At 27.6% G+C, this 19,684-nt stretch overlaps 1 protein-coding gene across 1 annotated transcript in view; it reads left to right on the top strand.

Annotated features, from left to right (window-relative positions):
- Window positions 1-19,684, top strand: part of stac (C2 and C2B_Munc13-like domain-containing protein staccato) — a 19,857-nt gene extending 173 nt beyond the window's left edge. The window contains 20 exon segments of the mRNA XM_015328660.2: window positions 2,951-3,112; window positions 4,295-4,541; window positions 11,970-12,134; window positions 12,242-12,420; window positions 12,853-12,897; window positions 12,980-12,986; window positions 12,988-13,140; window positions 13,534-13,573; window positions 13,576-14,056; window positions 14,138-14,287; window positions 15,264-15,401; window positions 15,493-15,684; window positions 15,819-16,113; window positions 16,198-16,556; window positions 16,625-16,814; window positions 16,911-17,217; window positions 17,526-17,606; window positions 18,056-18,179; window positions 18,266-18,459; window positions 18,576-19,684. Coding sequence (XP_015184146.2) covers window positions 2,951-3,112; window positions 4,295-4,541; window positions 11,970-12,134; window positions 12,242-12,420; window positions 12,853-12,897; window positions 12,980-12,986; window positions 12,988-13,140; window positions 13,534-13,573; window positions 13,576-14,056; window positions 14,138-14,287; window positions 15,264-15,401; window positions 15,493-15,684; window positions 15,819-16,113; window positions 16,198-16,556; window positions 16,625-16,814; window positions 16,911-17,217; window positions 17,526-17,606; window positions 18,056-18,179; window positions 18,266-18,459; window positions 18,576-18,670 — 3,604 coding nt within the window. The 3' untranslated portion in view covers window positions 18,671-19,684.

Here is a 19,684-nt window from a genome sequence, read left to right as displayed (position 1 = left end):
AATGGTGGTTCAATGTAGTTTTCGATTAAAAAGAAATACAAAATAAAAAAGTCATTCTTTTTAATGAAATTTAAAATGAACAAGTACATTTAATATGCATACAGATAAGTGCAATAATCGATAAGAAAATCTATAAACTATTATATATATATATATATACAGATTCAATTTAAAACGATCGATAGTAATTTAAAAAAATATTTCTTCTTTTTTGTTTTTTAATATTTAAACAAAATCTAATAAAAGATAAAATTTAAACTAATTATTAATGGTGTACATTTTAATAAGTATTTACGATGCAACCATGTCTATGCTACATGACTGTTGTCAGGATCTATTTATAAAGTTGAGAGTAAGCAAGGTAGAGACTTTACCGTCGCATTTTCGAAACACATCTGCATAGTAGAGTAGTCTCCTAAATACATCTTCTTCCCCCCTCCCCCCTTTCCCCTCTCATCCTCTCTCTCTCTCGTTGTTTTTCTTTTTTTATATCCATCTCTTTTTCTCTCTGATCCAAGAGAATGTTCAAGGTCGTTCGTAACATTTCATGATTCATCACCGGCAGACTTACTTATTACTTAACGAGCTCTCTTTCTTTTTTGTAGAATTGAATGATCAAACGTTGAAACATCGTTTGCGAATAATATTAAAAATTACTTACACCTTGAATTGAATGATCATTTTCTTCAATAAGTTTAAATCGATAAGAAATATAATATCTGATCTTTTTGTTCTTAGTTTCAGTCGACACTTTATACCTTGAAAGTGCGTGTTGCATAAACAGTATTGTCTAAACAGTAAATGTTTTACATTCTGTCTCTCCTTAAACGGTGACGAACTATCAGGATACGTGCTTGTTTTATGAATAATTTTCTTATGACTCTTTATATATATATATATATCATACATATCATATCATAAATATCAATATATATATATTATCTATATTTACGAAGAATTTTCATTTCTTTGACTTGTATTCAGTCAACTTCAATATAATTCAATCTACAATCGTAATAATAAATCATCGTTATAGTGGGTGTAACAAGATTATCCAAGAGTGTAGGGAAGTCCGAATTAAAATTGTTTCATTGCTGTTGGCGTTAATCTGAAAACTAATGAATAATTCAAAAATCCGATAAGTTGTATTCCTTTATTGCTATAAGCAATAAACCATCTCTCGTGGAATCGATTTTAAGTGGTGAGATTAATAATTTTCTGTTTCATACTTGCGTTAATGATCCAATAGAAAGAGAGAGAAAGATAAAGAAATAAAAAAGTAAATGTTTCTCAGTTTTATAATTTATGAAATAAACTATCTAATTTATTCATTGTTCGCGTATTTGATCTTTAAAAGTACGGCCTACGATTCTACAGGAAATTCCTGATTTCGTCATCGATGTCATTGACATTAGGTGAATGGACAGAAAAATACATGTAATTATGAAAATGAATACTTCATTACATACGTGATGTATTTATGTACTTCTAATATCAGTCATAAATATGTCAAAGTGGTGTTTGTACAAAAGAAAAGAAACTTACACGAATGTACATATATTATTTTTGTTTTAAAAGTATTCTTTTCACGGGCTATGAATCATTTGTAGTTTTTCTAAATTGAAAAAAAAAAAAATAAATAAAAATAGAAAAATAAACATCAACGGGATTAGAGCATTGACGTAAGGAGGGATTGATTGTCTCGATTTTTACTTTTATTTTCTCAAAGTAAAGTTCGTGCGTATTTATAGTTTCAACTCTCTAACAAGTTAACAAGTGTACAAAGAAAGGTGCGTCGAAAGTTAATTCTCGATGGATCTAAAACGTTTGGAAAATCTAAGAAATACATTTTTTTTTGTGCGTGTGTGTGAATTTTCCTTATTAAAAGATATGAAGGAAAAAAGAAGATGAATATATGCATGTATATCGTTTTATTGGAATTTACCAAATGAATCACACAAAGATGATCTCCTTAACTATTCGCGTACACGTTAAGAGTACACATTGTAAATTAATTTCTACTTATCTTATCGGTATTAAATGGTTTTTTTTTTTTTAATTTATTCAAATTTTATCTGATTATATCATGAAACATTTGGTATGGAAATGACATTTATAAGAATAAAACTCAATGACTTGAGTAACTCTAAACAAACTTGTTTTTTTTTTAAAGTTCAACCTTAGAAATGAAGGAGAACTTTTTAGTAGCGCGACATACCTATATGTATCTATATATATATATATGTATAACATATATAGGTATACACAACCTCCTACCTATTATTTTCCTTCTACCTGTATGAATCGTATCTTTAAACAGTTTGTAAAGAGACTTGATCCAGCCTACACGCTTTCTCACGAGCTACACATATTTATATATATATATATATATACATACATCTATGGTAAAATTCCCCACGTTCTTCGTGCTCTTACGTGATTAACATCTTCCCGTGAATGATCGTTACAAGTTACAAGCTAAGAAACGAAATAATTTCACATTGGATCGTTTTCTTGCGAAAAGTATAGGTCTGTCGGTAAAGCTTCTCTGGTATCTACTGGAAAAAGGAAATACCAGAGAGAGAGAGAGAGAGAGAGAGAGAGAGGAGTATTCATTGAAAGTTCGTACCAATTTCAAGAAATTATCTTTAACGATAATTAACACGTTCACAGTTAAAAGGAGATTGCAAAGTCAGAGCGACTGATAGTTCGTCTTCATTATCGAAACTGATCGTGTGTATGTGTTTATGTCTATAATGATATTATCAAAGGTGTGAATTGATCGATACATTTCTGGAAAATGAAACTTTTCTAATAATAATTGTTCAATCGTGTTAGTGAAATGATTTTATTTATTATGAAGAAGATATAACGCATCGATAGATAACAGTTTATTCGTCATCGATAATTCGAATAGGAAATACGATTGTCTTGTTTTTTTTTCCTAAAGGAAGAAAGGATTATACAAAATGGCACATTTTCATAAACTGGACGAAAAACATCCTTATTACGCGATAGCTGCTGTTCGTATGTCACAAAAGCCAGAAAATAAACCAGTTACTACAGCTAGCATCTATTGGAAATTTGCAGCATTCAACTTTATTTCTAAAAGGTGAAACGTAGTAGTATTACGACTTCATAATGTTGAATGGCTTATTTAGTAAATGTATAATTCATTTTTTGGTTTGTTATTTATCGACAATTTTTCAATATTTCATTATTCGTTTGTATTGCTTTTATAGACGAACAAACACACATTAGAAAAGTGCAACGTATAAGGTATGCGCCATTATGCACTTGTTTCCATCGATGTTGCAATTTTGCTTGATTTTATTTTTCTTCTGCAACTCGATTAAAAAATTGTATTTTACTTATCGACGTAAACGTTTATCGCGTTTGAGTTGAAAAACAAAAACGAGCGCATTGATTGCTAACATTTTGTTTTTTTGTTTACAGTGCGATATATTGTACGGTGATTAAAACTGGATTTTAATTTGGTAGGGTATAATGTTTAATTATTTGGGACAATGTTTGATTATACTAGTTAATAGGTATTTTGCATTTGTCGTGTTATGTATCAATTAGTATGCAGTTTTGTGCACATAATCGGAATTTGTATTTTATAAAACTGGATTTTAATTTGGTAGGGGATAATGTTTAATTATTTGGGATAATGTTTGATTATACTAGTTAATAGGTATTTTGCATTTGTCGTGTTATGTATCAATTAGTATGCAGTTTTGTGCATATAATCTAAATTTGTATTTTTTAAAATGTGTTAGCGTGTTAAGTTTTTTGAGTAATTTAGATTTATATATATCTTTTATTACCATATTTTATTAAAAACAGTATTGAGTTTTGAATCTGCATTTGTTGTTTGTATTTAATTACACTAATTTTTGTTAGTAGTATTTTTAGTTGCTTGTTATCTATTATATTTTATTTATAATCTAACAATAAGTGTACTGTTGACTACGTAGAACAAATCTGATTTTTTTTTTTTAACTGAATTCAGCAGCACAAAATTAATTCAAACGAATTATAGAATAAAAGTGGAAATTTATTGATTATTGTTATTTGTATTTAGCATTGAGTTGTTTAATTCCTAGAAAATTTGTACCATCTTTTTTTCTTTCCTTTTTCATCATTTTATCACGTTTTCCTTGAACACCAACAAAGTAAGAATTTTTCAAATTTTTAATTTTTTTTTTTCTCAAACTGTCAACATGATTAGATCATCTGCAGTTATCGTGTAATGAAACGTAAGAAATATTTTGAATTTTGATTGCTGCAGGATACAGGAAATCGATGGTGGCTTCTTCGAAAATCTTGGCACGTTGTTGGTCGAAAAAGTACGTGCTCAAGAACAAATTGAAGGACCAATTCCAAAAAAGAAAGAAGAAACAGGAGTTGAAGACGATGATAGTCTTAGCGAGGTTGAAAGCATCGAGGAACCAACCGAAGCTTTATTGGAAACTGACAGTGATCGAGATGAGAAAGAACATGCACATAATTTTTTGATAGATTCCGTTGGCCTAAATGTAAGTCAATTTTACATAATATTTTTCATACGATCAACAAAATTAGTTATATTATTTTTCGTTCAATTATACAATTAAAATAATAATAATTGGGTGCGTGTAGGATGAAAATCAGAAATCAAATTAACTCGAAATATATTCATGGGTTTTGTCAATAAGTGTAATAATTTATATTTAATTATTTAATTAAATTTTTAATATATAATATTATTAAATTATTAATATATAATTAGAATAATTTATATTTAATTGTATTTAATTAAAAATATGCTATCATTTTTGAATATTATATGAATATTATTTTTGAATATTATATAAATATTATTTTTGAATATTATATTTATATTATTTTTGAATTTGAGAATTGAGAAATGAATTTAAGGATTAAACGGCATCTTTATTTATCTTCTTTAATTGCAAATATCTAAAAAATTATTGAATAGCGGCCCCTGTAACCATATATATTCGTGAATAGGGAAGCAAAATCTATTATCCTATAAAATGTGAACAAAATCCGTGAGGACATGATCTTTCACTCCCCTTGTAAGCCAACTTTATTACAAAATTTAAAACAATATTATTTTCAACTAAAGTTAAATTTACTTGAAAGAATTTAAATGATCCTTTCATGAAAAATAAATCCGAGACTACCCCTATTCGAATTTAAGACTATACAAATTTTTGTAGCTTTGAACATTTGAAATACTCTAAATGCTCGTAAATTTAAAAGCCGTAGAATCTATTCGACATATTTCGGTCATGAGATAGCAAGCTGTTCGTTGGAGATGTTTCTTTTTTTAGATTCGCGTTTCATTCCCACATTGTGAGAAAGAAGATCTTAATCCTCGAATAAAAATAACAGAAGCCAAGTGTTATTGAAAGACATTAATGAAATCGTTTTTAGTTGTATCAGTTTAACGTTGATGATGGTTTTATCCTTTTCTCACGTCAGCATTCTGACGTAGTATACATATGAGAAAAATTCTCAAGTGATTCCATACGGAAGCAAAAGTTTATAAGTAACATTGAACATAACGATTTATTTGTTACTAATTAAAAAAAAAAAAAAAATATCAAACTTAAGTAAACCATTATTTCATAATAATTCGAATCAGATTTTTCATCTAAGCAAATATTGTATAATTATATGTACTATACATCAATGTTTAAGTTCATTCGTTTATAATCATTCGATTAAATGTTTTGATATTTTTTAATACTAAAAAATCGTTGAAAGATAAGTTTCATGTGTAAAATATTTTTGTTTAATTTTACGAAAACCTACATAAAAGTAACGATTGATCGATATTTGTCTGTGTATTCGAATGATAAATTCATTTTTAGACGTCGGATCGATAACTCGTCTATTGTTTATACTGCAGTTACCCTCACATGAGTGAGTAGTCCTGACGATCGTCCTGATATTGATTTTTCAAAGGTTACATGGTAGCTCGTCGAAGGGTTGACGGAGAAACTTACTTTCTCATTGTAGTACTAACTGTCGTCGTAATAGTTTGTTTTGGTTACGCGAGTGTTAAGGGTTGTTTGAGTAATGAGTCACAATGGTGTGCAACGTAACACGGGAAGTTAGGTGTTCCTGTTTCCATCAAAAACGTGAAATTAAACGTAAGTTTGAAAAAATTGATCAGTCAATATTTTTCGATCATATTTTTATTTAAAATAGTCGACATTTTTTAAATTTTACACCCCGAATAGAAAAAAAACATCAATAATCGATAACACGAAAAATGAAAAAATTTTATGAATTATCTTCTACAACGTTATGCAAAAATTCATATATTAATTTTTTGATATAAAAATTAATTGATCAATTTTTAAAGAGTTACATTTATATATTATTATAATTATTAAGGTAAATTATTAATTATCTGTAATTTTATGATCTTTTGTTTGGTGATAGTTGTTGCATTGTCAAGTTTTCACTTATTATTTTTTATTCTATATAAATATCATGAATAAAATTTACAAAAATTAATTTAATTTTTATTAAAATTTAAATTTATTTAAAAATTAATAAAATTTATCTAAATTTTATATAAATATATATAAATATATTTTATATATATTTATATTTTATATATAAATATCATGTGTATAATGCAAATAAAATGTAACTAATTTATCGTGATTAAATCTTTACAGTCATAATAAAAAAAAAAAAAAAAAAAAAATCCACAAATTCTAACACGCGAGAAATTGACAATTACAATTAACATAAATAAGATATATAACATTACGAATAATTATACATACATTAAATAAAACTTTCATAATATATAATTGTATCACACAAGACACGAAACAAAAAATATGTTTTATAGATGTGTTAACAATGAATATAGTAAATGTTACTTAACAAAAGGACTTTCCGTTCTACTTTTAAATCCGACCACTTTTATCACAATCGAGAGATAAAGGAGCAATCAAAGTAGAATGTTCAGAATATTAATTCGAAAAGAAGTCTCAATGTCGAGTTTAGATACATCATTAAAAGAAATCAAAGTCGTCGTAGTTTCACACGATACTTTCTTTCCCTTTTAATTTTTGATCAATTGAATTCAAATCAATAATTTGAATGATCCCTCTCTCTCAATTTATTATTAATATTTTTATTTAATATTTATTTTATCATTAATATAATTAAAGTTCAATCAATGATTGATTTATAAATCGTCAATATCTATTTAAAATACATACATTCAATACTATAATTATTACTTTCTATTTTAATCTGGAATAAACACAGGGATACAAAAAATTAGAGTATTATCTTTGATAGAGAAAGGTAATATACACCTATCACGTTTGTATCAATGTAATTGTAAAGTATTCTAGTTTGGATAATGACACCCTTTCTATTTCGATTCTTGCAATTCTATAACCGATAACCGAACTCACGTGCATCTCTATAAATGCAAGATTAACATTCTAAGTAAATTGAGGGAAAAGTGTGTGAGATAGAAACGGAAAGAGAAAGAGTAAATTGTAAAGAGTGAAGAAAGAGAAAAGAAATAACAAGAGTTAGGGTAGTATTATCCTGAAAGCTCAATCGGAGTAGTTAAGTTCCATTCGAAACGTAGTTCTTGGTGTTCGTTAATGGCAACTATGACTACAAACTACGACGACGACGACGACCAACGACCAACGACCAACGACGACGACGACGACGACGACGACTACGACGACCAACAACGAACTGTGATCCCAACGATCTATCTATTCCTGGCAGTGTTGAGCTTGCCTCCGTCAAGTCCCTGTCTTCTCTTCATCTCGCGAATGTTATCCTGATTATATATCTTTATCTTTTTTTTTCTTTCCTTTTTTACTCCCCCGCCCGCCCGCCCCCCTCATTGTGTTCGTTGTTGATTATCGTTCACATCGTTAACAAAATAAAGTGCGTATGATTTGGATTATTGGAGTTAATCGGGATTTTATTATAATTCGCGAGTTTATTCAAAATTGATCAAATCATATTATAGTTCTGTTGAAATTATTTAAACAAATATTTTCATCTATTTGTTATGGGAAATATTTTGTTTTTCATTGTGTTTGATGAATTTTAATATATAAAAAATTCATGTGTATAAATTTAATGTTTGATTTAATATGTAATCAAAACGAGTTTATTTGAAATTGATCGATAAATCATAGATCATTGATTTGATTTTTTTTTGAAAAGTTATGGGTGATAGATAAGATAGAAATGTTTTCACTCTACTGAAGATTCTTTGTTAATAGATGCGCGTGTAATTATTATTTATAATATTTTTATATAGAATATCAGTAAGACCACTGTTATTGGATATTTCATATTCCATGGTTTTACGATTGTATTAATCGTTTTAAAATTAATTAACTTTTACGATATGGAGAATTGAATCATTTTAATCGACGAGTTTCTACTTCTCGACTCTTGCCATTAGTTCGCGAGTGAATTTCGTGGAAAATGCGTGTGCGGGGATTTATTTAAGATATATGTATGTATATAAGTAAACTTCTACTCGGAAAATAAGGTTAAGCAATATTCTCTGTAAAATAATTGAAAAAAATAAGCAAATTTACGGAAATACCATTTAACAAATAATTAATTTCTTTTTCTAGTATTTTGTATCTCTTTTATAAGATCATTCCATTAGCGTTAGATGAACTCATATTTTAATAAAAAAAAAAAAAAACATTTCACAAAAACAAAGGAGAAATTAATTATAAAAATATTTCTAAAGTTTCGAATCCAAAATAGGTGAGAAAAAAGAAAAATAAAAAAAAAAAAGAAGGTTAAAATTCTTGAATGAACTTCACCCACATAACGTAGACTCGGAAATAGAACGACGATGCGTAAAATTGGACCAGGAGAAAATTGCATAATTTTACGAAAATTGGGCGTCAGCTGAGTAGGAAGGACGGTAGTCTCGCACATCTACATATTACATACAGTAATACATATTCGTGTATACTTCACATACCGGGTGGTTCTATCTCCGTGTATGCCTTGATGGTCAACGAGCTAATTGCCGGTATATCAACTTTCATTGGACACAATTGTATGAACGTACTAACGCATTGTAGTTGCATTTGCCCTGTGGGTCAGTTCAAACGGGATATGGCATACTTTTGTACTCTTTTTATATTTCTTTGTTGATATCATTTCTACGATTAATATAAGACGCAATAAACAACGAATATTTCAAGTTTATTTTTTTAAAATAAGATTAATCTCTCTCTCTCTCTCTCTCTCTCTCGTTGAGTTCTTATATAAATGTATGTATATACAAGATGTTTCAAAATATGTGTGGGTATAACTTTAATAGTCATTTAAGTATGTTAAAATAAAAAAAAAAGAATATGGTAAGATCTTGTTTTTGAATTATAGTCATTTTTGTCTGTCAGTTAGTTGTGTGTCTGTCATTTATATTATAATTTAGGAACAAGGCTACATCGAATATATGATTTTAGAAATCTTTTTTTTTTAGAGTACTTAAACATATTCCTGAAGTTATGTTCACATATTTTGAAACACCCTATGTATATATACAAATTTATTTCTTTTATTTTTAATACGAATATCCCATGCAGTATGCAGTGTATTATTTTTAATTTTAATATTGTTTGATTAAAGTATGAGCGTGATTTATGAAATAAACAATTTAAAAAGAGTGATAATCTTAAAACACAGGAAACTTCATTGTCAGAGTCAATTATACTTGGCAAAGTTTAGTCAATTTAACTGAGGATGCAACAGACAGCTTCAATGTTGATCTACTAATAGATATATCTTGTTATTTTGTCTATTATCTCTATAAACGTATGCATACGCGTAAGTCTCTTAGCGAACGTTCTCTCTTTTTCGTACTAATCATTTCTTTTCTATTCGTGATTGTTTACGAGTAATTGATTCGTCAAGAGAATATTTTTTTTTCTAAAGTAATGGCAAAGAATCAACTATTTGTACTATACCTTACTGCATTCCTATTGGTTCTTCTTTCCATGACGTATGTTAGAAAGTGCTAAAAAAAGAGCACTCGGACATATATTTATATATTTCTTTTGTAAAACGAATAATTTGTGTATCTATCTGCCTTTTATTCGTTGGAAGAACATTTTCTTTTTCCTTACATATTAAATAATAATTATGTATTTATAAAATTTAATTATTCAATTCGATAGAATTATTTTAATTAAATTTTAACAATCTTTTTTTCTTCTTCTCTCTTACGAATTAATATATAATTTGATTATCTATCTAAATAAATATATAATAAATATATGATAATATTATAATTAGATTTTATATTTCATAAAATCAGTTCCTCGATAAAAATATTATTTTGATAAGGAAACCAAAAAAAAAATAAAACAAGATTATTTACGTATTATAACTGGACTTAATTGGATTATGTATTATTGGTGATTATGTATACGAACGATTGAATAATCATCAGTTTGTTTTATCGTTTGATAAGAAAAGGTCATGGTGAAAGTTCAATTTTGACGAAATACAAATGTAAATAAGTCGTTTTAACTAACGCACATTGTTTTCTTGCAGTCTTGTTAAAAACTTTAATTTATGTTGTTTGTCTTTGTATCGTGCAGTGAATCGTTCGTTATGATAGATCGGTGAAAAAGAAAGATCGGTTTCGATCATGTCACCACAAGTGTTCAATCGTGGTCAATCTTTCTTCGTGTGTGCTAGAACTCTTTATTCATTATTCGTACGTCTTTGTCTCGGTGTTAACGTATGATAAAGAAGTTCTTTGTTCCTTACTCGAGAATAAGCTCGTTGTAATATATACTATATATAAATAAGTAAAGAAAGATTCTCAAGTGTTCAACATCGTTATCCATACTTTCCCGATTTTGAAATGAGAAAGAATTTTAATGGAACATATGAAAGCATGGTCATTGTTTTTGGCTAATATGTGGATTTTCTCTGGGTCATTGTCGCCTTGTCCTAAATTCTTCTTTCTTAAAATTTAATTTGTCTCTTCTACAGTCTTTCATCATTTAAACAAATGCCAAATGGCAATTCTAATTTCTTAAGGCCACCAGTCGTAAATGATCTATAAATAAATTTGGTAGTGACAGTGCAAAACTTTGATCCCTACAAGTTTGACGAGACTTCTATCTTATTATTGTTTTATGTTAATGTAAAGGTGAAGTGTCAACGAACACAATACTATTGTTGAGGTTTTATTTTTTATTTGCATTGATAAAAGTGATAATGATATTTGCGTGAACGACAAAATGGTTAGTACTAGTTCGCCCGGTGGGGCGAGTATCTACGATAGAAAAAGAAATCATTTTCGTGGAATACCAAAAGCAGAAATTCAAAGAAGAACTAATATTCTTTTACAAGCAATGACGGTGAGTTTATTTTTGCTTGATGAGAATTTATGTATTATACAAAGTGTCTCATTTAAAACCACATGTAATACTCTTGGTTTTTATAAACAAATAAAAGGTAGTCATAAAAGTTGGTTTAGTGAAGAAAATGTAATATTTATTGTTGTGATTTTATGAACAATTTTTTTGTTAAGATATGAGAATCATTATGATTTTATCATTTGGGGGGTTAAAATATCAATTTTCATTTTTAAGAATTTTTACGACTGTCGTATTATGACAACTGTACATTTATGAAATAAATAAATAGCTGTAATAAATATTACATTTTTTTTTCTTAAAAAACTTGTTTATAAAATTAGGAAGATCGAACATGGTTGATCGTATCGTTTAAAAAAAGATATTTAATATATATATATATATATAATATATAATATAATAAAAAATATAATAAATCAAAATAATATAATAATTATATATACAGGATGTTTTCGGTAGACCTAATAATAAAATGTGTAATAAATGATAGTGAATATTATTTAGGTCGATGATTTATATTTTTCACAGATCGAGGAACTTTACACTGCCCTCGTGTATATGACACAACATCAAATCGGATATGATGTTAGTAACGAATGTGCACAAGAAGCATTGTTAAATCATTTGCAAAATGCATTCAAAATTGACAATGAAACTCACGAAAGAATTAGGGAAGAAACGCAAAACATGGAGGTTCTTAATTTTTGTTTTGTTTAAATCAATTTCTTTTTTTTTTATCTATAAATTAGTTCACAATTACAATTTGATATTAAAGAATAAATTCTTATATTTTTAATTAGCCTCCAGAAATGCGTCTCAGTGTAGAAGTAATCGAAGCCAAAGAATTGGTATCCAAAGATTCTAATGGAAAAAGTGATCCCTTTTGTGCCCTTTATCTCGAATCGGCTCCTACTAGAAGATACAATACTGCTGTAAAAACTTTTACGCTTAGTCCAGTATGGGAAGAACATTTTGAATTGTGAGTGTGATTATTTTTCTTTATACGATTATTAGAGATGTTTTAATATAATTCTTTGATAAACGGATAAATTATTAGAAATTGGAATTATTAATATTTTAGAGAAAGATATGTATCGTTTTTTGTTTAGCACAATTTGATTTAAATATTATTCCGTTTATCAACGAATTATGTATTTTATTCTGCACTCGGTTGATAATATTGTTTTCATGTGTTATCTGCTAATACGAAATTTTGTCTATTCCTTCAGTAGGCAACGCATTTGTACATTTATGTAAAGAACCCCATCGTTGCCTATTGCAAGTAACACCATGAATCAATCATAAAATATTGTTACTATTAATTGGCACATTAATAAATATTTACATATTGAATTGTTCATAACTACTAAGAAACGAATATTAAATAATTAAATGTTATTTTTTTTTATAGACCTTTAGAGGATCCAGAAAACGATGTCTTATCTTTAGAAGTTTGGTAAATATTTTTCAAGATATTTCATTTATATTCGATTAATATTAATATATTTTATTCTTACATGGTTTTTCTTTTGTAATAGGGATTTCGGATGCAGCTGAAACTGTTCCTGAGAAAATAAGTAAAGTTAAAGATATTAAAGGTGTTCGTGGTCTCGTTAAACTTGCTAAAGAAATTGCTGTAACAGCCACAACTGGTAGTCATGATAACGAATTTATTGGACGTTGTCGAATACCTTTGAAGGTATTATTCATTTAATTATTTAATATTATATAATAAAATAACGAAGCAATAGTAAAAAAAAAGAATGGAAATGAAAATAATTCTTTAATGAAAACAAAAATATTAATAATAAGTTCATATTAATATCAAGTTCACTCATGAAAAATTTATTGAACGATCAATAAGAGCAATATTGCATTACGATAGATCATGTCAAATCTTCTATTTGTTCACGTGACTGTTTTATACGACTTTAATAGGTTTACAGTGTTATGAACATCTGGTTACATTATTCACATTGTTATATTATCCCCATTGTAGATAATTTACATTTGTTTAGTTCATGATTATCATTATATTGATTCTATACTCTTTATTTAAATATTTATTTTTATATGAATTAATTTTATTTAGGATATTCCAACTACTGGACATACGATGTGGTATTCTTTGGAGAAAAAAATAAGACTAAACGACGAGGAGTTGTTAAATTAAAATTGGCTTTTAGTACGGAACACAATGCACAAGTTGCTGCACAAGAGCATAGACATTTATTAAGAGTTTTATTGTTATACGAACTTGAAACTGAAAAAGTTGAAAAATATTGTTGGTGTGGTCGATGGTCTGGTCCAGCAGAAGCTTTGATACTTCAACATAGTGCACAACGTGGTTTATTGGATAGAAACGTTGATCTGGCTAAATGGATCGAATATGCTAGGATTCATCAAGAACATCCACTTAATTTTATGGTTTTTAATAAATTGATAGTGGATTTATTAAGACCTATGGATAATGGATTATTTTCAACAGACGAAACTAAATTATTTTGGGATGCAACTAGGAAAATACTTTATTCTTGTTTAAACAGTATAAGAAAAATAAGAAGATTAGTTTTAGGAGATAAAAATGCCATGTCACAGTTAACGGCTATTTTAGGGTACAATATTTTCTTTGATCTATCAAATATTAAAAAAAAATTTTTTTTAAATAATAATTATATTAATCTAATTAATTTTAGGATATTATCATCCATTTCTACTCTTAAAATTCCGGATGATTTTGATCTATTTCCTGCGAAGATGTATTCTTGGTTTCCAGAACCGGATGGTACGAAATTGGATGTTTTTCGAGGCTTAGAAAATACAGTTATACAAGGTTGTATTGAATGGTGAGTATTTTGTTTTTATACAAATTATATATATATATATATTACGTCCTATGGCGTCAAAGAATTTAAATGAAAATGTATTTTTTAAAAGTACAAATGAAAGTTCGCATAGCATATTTTTTTTAGAAATATTAGGAGTTCATCAGAGATTTAGGAAGTTTGCAAGTGTTTATAGAAAAAGGATAATAAAAATATAAAGGTTTGATAAAGATCATAAAATAGGTTTTGGATTCTAACATGTTCCTCATGTTGTAGAAATCTAGCTTTAAACAATGAAAATGTTGAGCGTAGAAAAAAAATATCATGTGGGTAGATCACACGTGTTAGAAGTGAAACCTTCGGAAAACTAAGTTTCGAGAGAATGAGACGAATGCAGAATATCAGGTGTAGGATAATTGTAGGGTTTATTTGTTATAATATCATTATTATAATATTGTTACCACATTCAAAAATTATTTTACGTTTTAATGACATATAATACAAAGCATATTATACACTAAGCAAGTTCTCAATTTGAAGAAATGAGACGAGTTGCTTATGGTAACTAAAAAATGCATGGTAACTAAACACCTCTGTTAGTGTAGCAAACACCTCTATAGTAAGGTTTTTTCCGAAAAGTAGTGAGGTTTTTTTCCGAAAAGTAGTGAGGTTTTTTCCGAAAAGTCTGTAGGGTATTTCCGATAAGTCCGTAGGGTATTTCCGTTAAGTCCGTAGGGTATTTCCGATATGTCTGTAGTTTATTTTTCATTAGGCCTTGTAAAAGAGTCTCGTAAACGAGTTCCTTTTTTAAAAAACTTTTTTATTTTATTGAAAAATTTCGCGTTGACCGCGTTTATTTACTTTTCAGATCACTCCCATTCTAAAGAAGTTTTCACTTCAATAAAAACGTTTACAGGACGTAACATATATGTAAATATACAATTTTTCTATTATGATTTATATTTATATTTATGATTATATATTATTATGTTAAAAGGTATGAACATATAACAAGTAATACTACTCCTGAGACTAATTCGGATGAAGATGTACTCAGATTCCACATTAAAATAATTCAATTAATCAGAGCAGATTTACAACGATCTATAGATCATTACGACAAATTGTTCATTAAGTAAGATATATATATATATATTTATATGAAGTATTTTATAATTAATAGAATTTATTTGATGTGTGATCTGTAACAATTTTATTTTTTCTAGAAAAATGAATTTTCCTTATACAAGAACATTGTACATTACTTATGAAGAAAAAATAAGTGACATGTGCATGGATGTTGTGGAAGATTTATGTGTAAGATTGAAACGTATAGAAGTTGATAGTAACAACGATGCTGAATTAAGTCTTGGTACAACTTTGTTTGAACTTTATCTCACGTTACAACGATATGCTGTGTAAGTTATTAAAATAATAAAGTAATATAATGATTAGTATACATCATTATTAATAATCATTATTTTATCAAATATTATATTATCATTAATAATTATTTTGTATCATTTGTCTAACAAATATTTGTTTTACATAGATTTGGTCAAATGGTGTGTGCAGAAGGACAATTAGAATCTATGAAAATTCAAAATTATCACGATTGGTTTAGAGGTGGTGTAGCACATTGGTTGGATATTGCAGTTTATAAAGCTTTGAAACGAATCGATAGAGCTGTTGAATTTGATACGCTACAGGCTGTTGATAATACTGTGCAATATACATCCAGTGCAGTAGATACTTTAACAATTTTTTATCAAATTAAAGTTTTTTGGACACAATTGGCATGGCCTGATGTTGAAGGATCTTATACGTTTATCGCTAAAATAATAGACGTGAGTTATTATTATTTTTTGAATGTTATTATAATTTATAATATTTGTTATTATAATAAGATGAATATAAATATTGCGTTACAGGATATTTGTAAGTGTTCTATTGCATATGCCGATAAGATGGCTACAAAAGCAGAAACTACAACAGATTTAGAACAACTCAATGAAAGTAGTGTCTATGAGAGAAAATTTTTGGTATCTAATGCCTGGTGCTTTGCTATTAATAATATTGATTATATCAGAACATCTATTGGACCATTGGCAAATGATTTGGGTCTTCAAGCTATCGTTGATGCTTTAAAAGAAAACAAAACGGAGGAAGAAGCTGATCGTTGTAAACAAACTCTTGAATTGATCATCGCTAATGCAGCAGATACAGTTAGAAATAAAATTATTGAATTATTGGAATTTGTAGCTCATAAAATGGCTCCTGCTATGAGTAGGTAAGTAATATTGTTTATAAAAAAAGATATACTATACATGTACCAAATATTTAATCACACAATTGCAGGTATCTCATGGAAGGAGCTGAATTAATAGATACAACTAGTAATGCGATGGATCGACTATTGCAATATCTTGATTCTAATTTAACAACGTTACACGATAATCTTAGTCAAGATAATTTTGAAAGAGTTCTATTAGTTATTTGGGAGATTATGTCTGAAACACTTTATCAACTAGTTAACAGTAATTTAGAAGTAAGAAACGTATTTTTTTTCTTTTTTATTAATTCACTTAATTGAGTGAATAAATATGTATAAATTTAATGTATTTATTTGAACAATTATTTACAGAAAAGAAGACCACCTTCTTTCTACTCTAATTTACATCGGACACTTCACACGCTCATTAAATTTTTCAATCTCGGTGCAGATGAAACGTCAAACGTACAGGTATTAGAGAAGATCGAAGAACTTTTGAAACTTCATGGTTTGGAAACAGCTGAGCTCATTCATCGATATAATCAAGATCGATTGAAAGAACAGAAAGAAATGGAAGAAACTATTTATGGTCTTCTCACTGTAAAAGCTTCCTTCTTGAACAATTCGTTGAACATTCAAATTCTCAATGCCAGAAATCTACGACCGATGGATAGCAATGGTGAATAAAATAATATTTATTTATAAAAACGTAATAAAAGAAATATTATAATATACGAGTTACATGTGTTACATACGTGCAAAAGAATTATAAATGTAGAAAATTAAAAGCGTTACTTAAATAGAAAGTGCATGTGCAATATCAACAGTACGAGAATGGCAAATATTAAATGAACAATACGAATTAAACGATTGACGAATATTCGAACTAAGAAAATAATAATTTCTAATGAATTATATTTTTAATGCGATTGGGTAATTGGTAAAACGAGGTGTAGACATAGAATGATATGTTTTTCGATTTTATAGGAGATTTTATAGGCAAGCTGTCTACTCTCGAGCGTAAACTGCACTCTAAATCTAAACAAAGACTGAAAGAAGGGAAGAAAAGTATGTAAATAAAAGTGGACGCAATCAAATTCTATATTTCATCTCTGTTACATAACTCGTACTGGTCGATTGCTTGTCCTAAGTGAGATTAGATTTTGAAAATGCATGGCACCGATATATTATTTTCGAGTAGAAATAATGTAGCCCTTTTTAAACGACACAATGTTCTTCCTAGCTCGAATAGTTGGATAAACTGGCACGGATATAAAAAATAAAAAAATCGACAGATTTGTTCATTAACTAGATTCTTATTAAATAAATATCTCTAAATATATTTGATTAATATTTTAAAAAATTATTTCATTATCAAAATTAAATAGAGTCTCGTTGATGAACTGTCGATTGTTTCCAACAATCACCTTCACCGTGCATGTTTCGTTATACATTGGGGTTTTGAAAATATCACTCAAGTAATAGTTAATTAAATGCACATTTTCTTTTTTTTACAGGCAAATGTGACTCTTATGTTAAAATAAGATTGTTGCCGGAAAACAAATTTATCGATACTAAGACACCAAAGACACACGTACAGAAAGAAACTTTGTTTCCTCTTTTTGATGAAACTTTTAACATGTAAGAGACTTGTAATTTATTTATGTTAAATTTAAACGTTTGTTTATTTTATATTATTACTTGAATGTATTTTACAAATATTTTAGTCCTCTTACCGAAGAACAAAGAGCTATAGAGGATGCTATAGTAGCTTTTGAAGTTAAAGACAAGGATTTCTTACGAACTAGATTTATGGCTGAAGCTTTTCTAGCATTCGGTGAAATTTCAGAAATGGGACCAGATAAAGGAATGGAATCGATGGAACAAATTCATTTGAAACTTTCACGGCCAAGCAATAAACGTATGAATTAGAAATTATATATTTTTTTTCAAATAACAAAATTTGTCTGTGAGTTGTTTTAAAAATTATTCAAACATTGCTTAACGTTATAACTTGTGTTTTTTTTTTTTTTTAAGGTACGGACGTAATTCGAGCTTTAGAACATAGAAAAGGAGACAACCAAGCAATGGATTTCATATCTAAAATACATAATAAATCTAATGCAAAATAGTAGGAAAATCTATGAACATAAAAAAGTCATATCGAACAACGTCCATAAGTGTAGCTATTATCACTCATTGCCTTATATCATTGTTATTTTTAATAAATTTTACTATTTAATAAAAAAAAAAAAATAAAAAAAAGAAAAAAAGAAAAGAAAATGTAAATAATATATTTAAATTTGACAATTGAGATATTTTATTTGAAAATAATTATTTTAAGCTGTTTATGTGTAACATTTTTATACTTTTCCTGAATATTTAAAAATTGTCGCATTTCATAACGTTAAGAAACTTAAAAGGCTGAATAAGTGTTACATATATTCAGTATATGTATTTTCATACATATGAGAACGTCTAGTTTAACCCTTTGAGTGCTGAATACTCTTGGCTGAACGGAATAATTTATTACTAGAGTGAGTTTTTTGTTGATTAATTATATTAGGAACAGTTAACAATAAATTATAATTGTCTTTCTTCCAAATGAAATTACAAACAAGTTTATTTCGATTATAATTTTGATCTGACAAGGATTCGAAACAATTACTAATACACATGGTGTATTCTTTGTATTCAAATTTAAAAATGCATATACATGCTCATAATTCATATTAAAAACTTTAATAAAATTCATAAATGCGTTTACAGAACTCAAAGGGGTTAATAAGATGATATTTATACAATGTCTTTTTTATAAGATAATATGAATGTGGCAAAAATAATTTTACATCGAATACATGTACATAGATAAAGACGTGTTAAATCATTTAATGTAAATACGTATAGCAGCATTATTATTATTATTATTATTATTATAATAAGTAGTTCATATTTTTGTAATCTACTTATATAAAAAAGAGATTTATAATAATTTCAATTATATTATTATATTTTAATTATATTATTGCAAAAGTATGCAATAAGCAAAAAAAAAAGAAACAAAAAAAAATTAAATCAAAAAATATAATTTAGATTAAACGAATCAAATCGAGTGTTTTATTGTCTTATTACTAATATAAGAATAC

This window comes from Polistes dominula, unplaced genomic scaffold, assembly GCF_049000335.1.
Source record: "Polistes dominula isolate Pdom_NZ unplaced genomic scaffold, Pdom_raw_medaka contig_28, whole genome shotgun sequence".
Lineage (NCBI taxonomy): Eukaryota > Metazoa > Arthropoda > Insecta > Hymenoptera > Vespidae > Polistes > Polistes dominula.
Note: the sequence above shows the minus strand (reverse complement) of the source record. Positions and strands in the feature narration are given on the sequence as shown.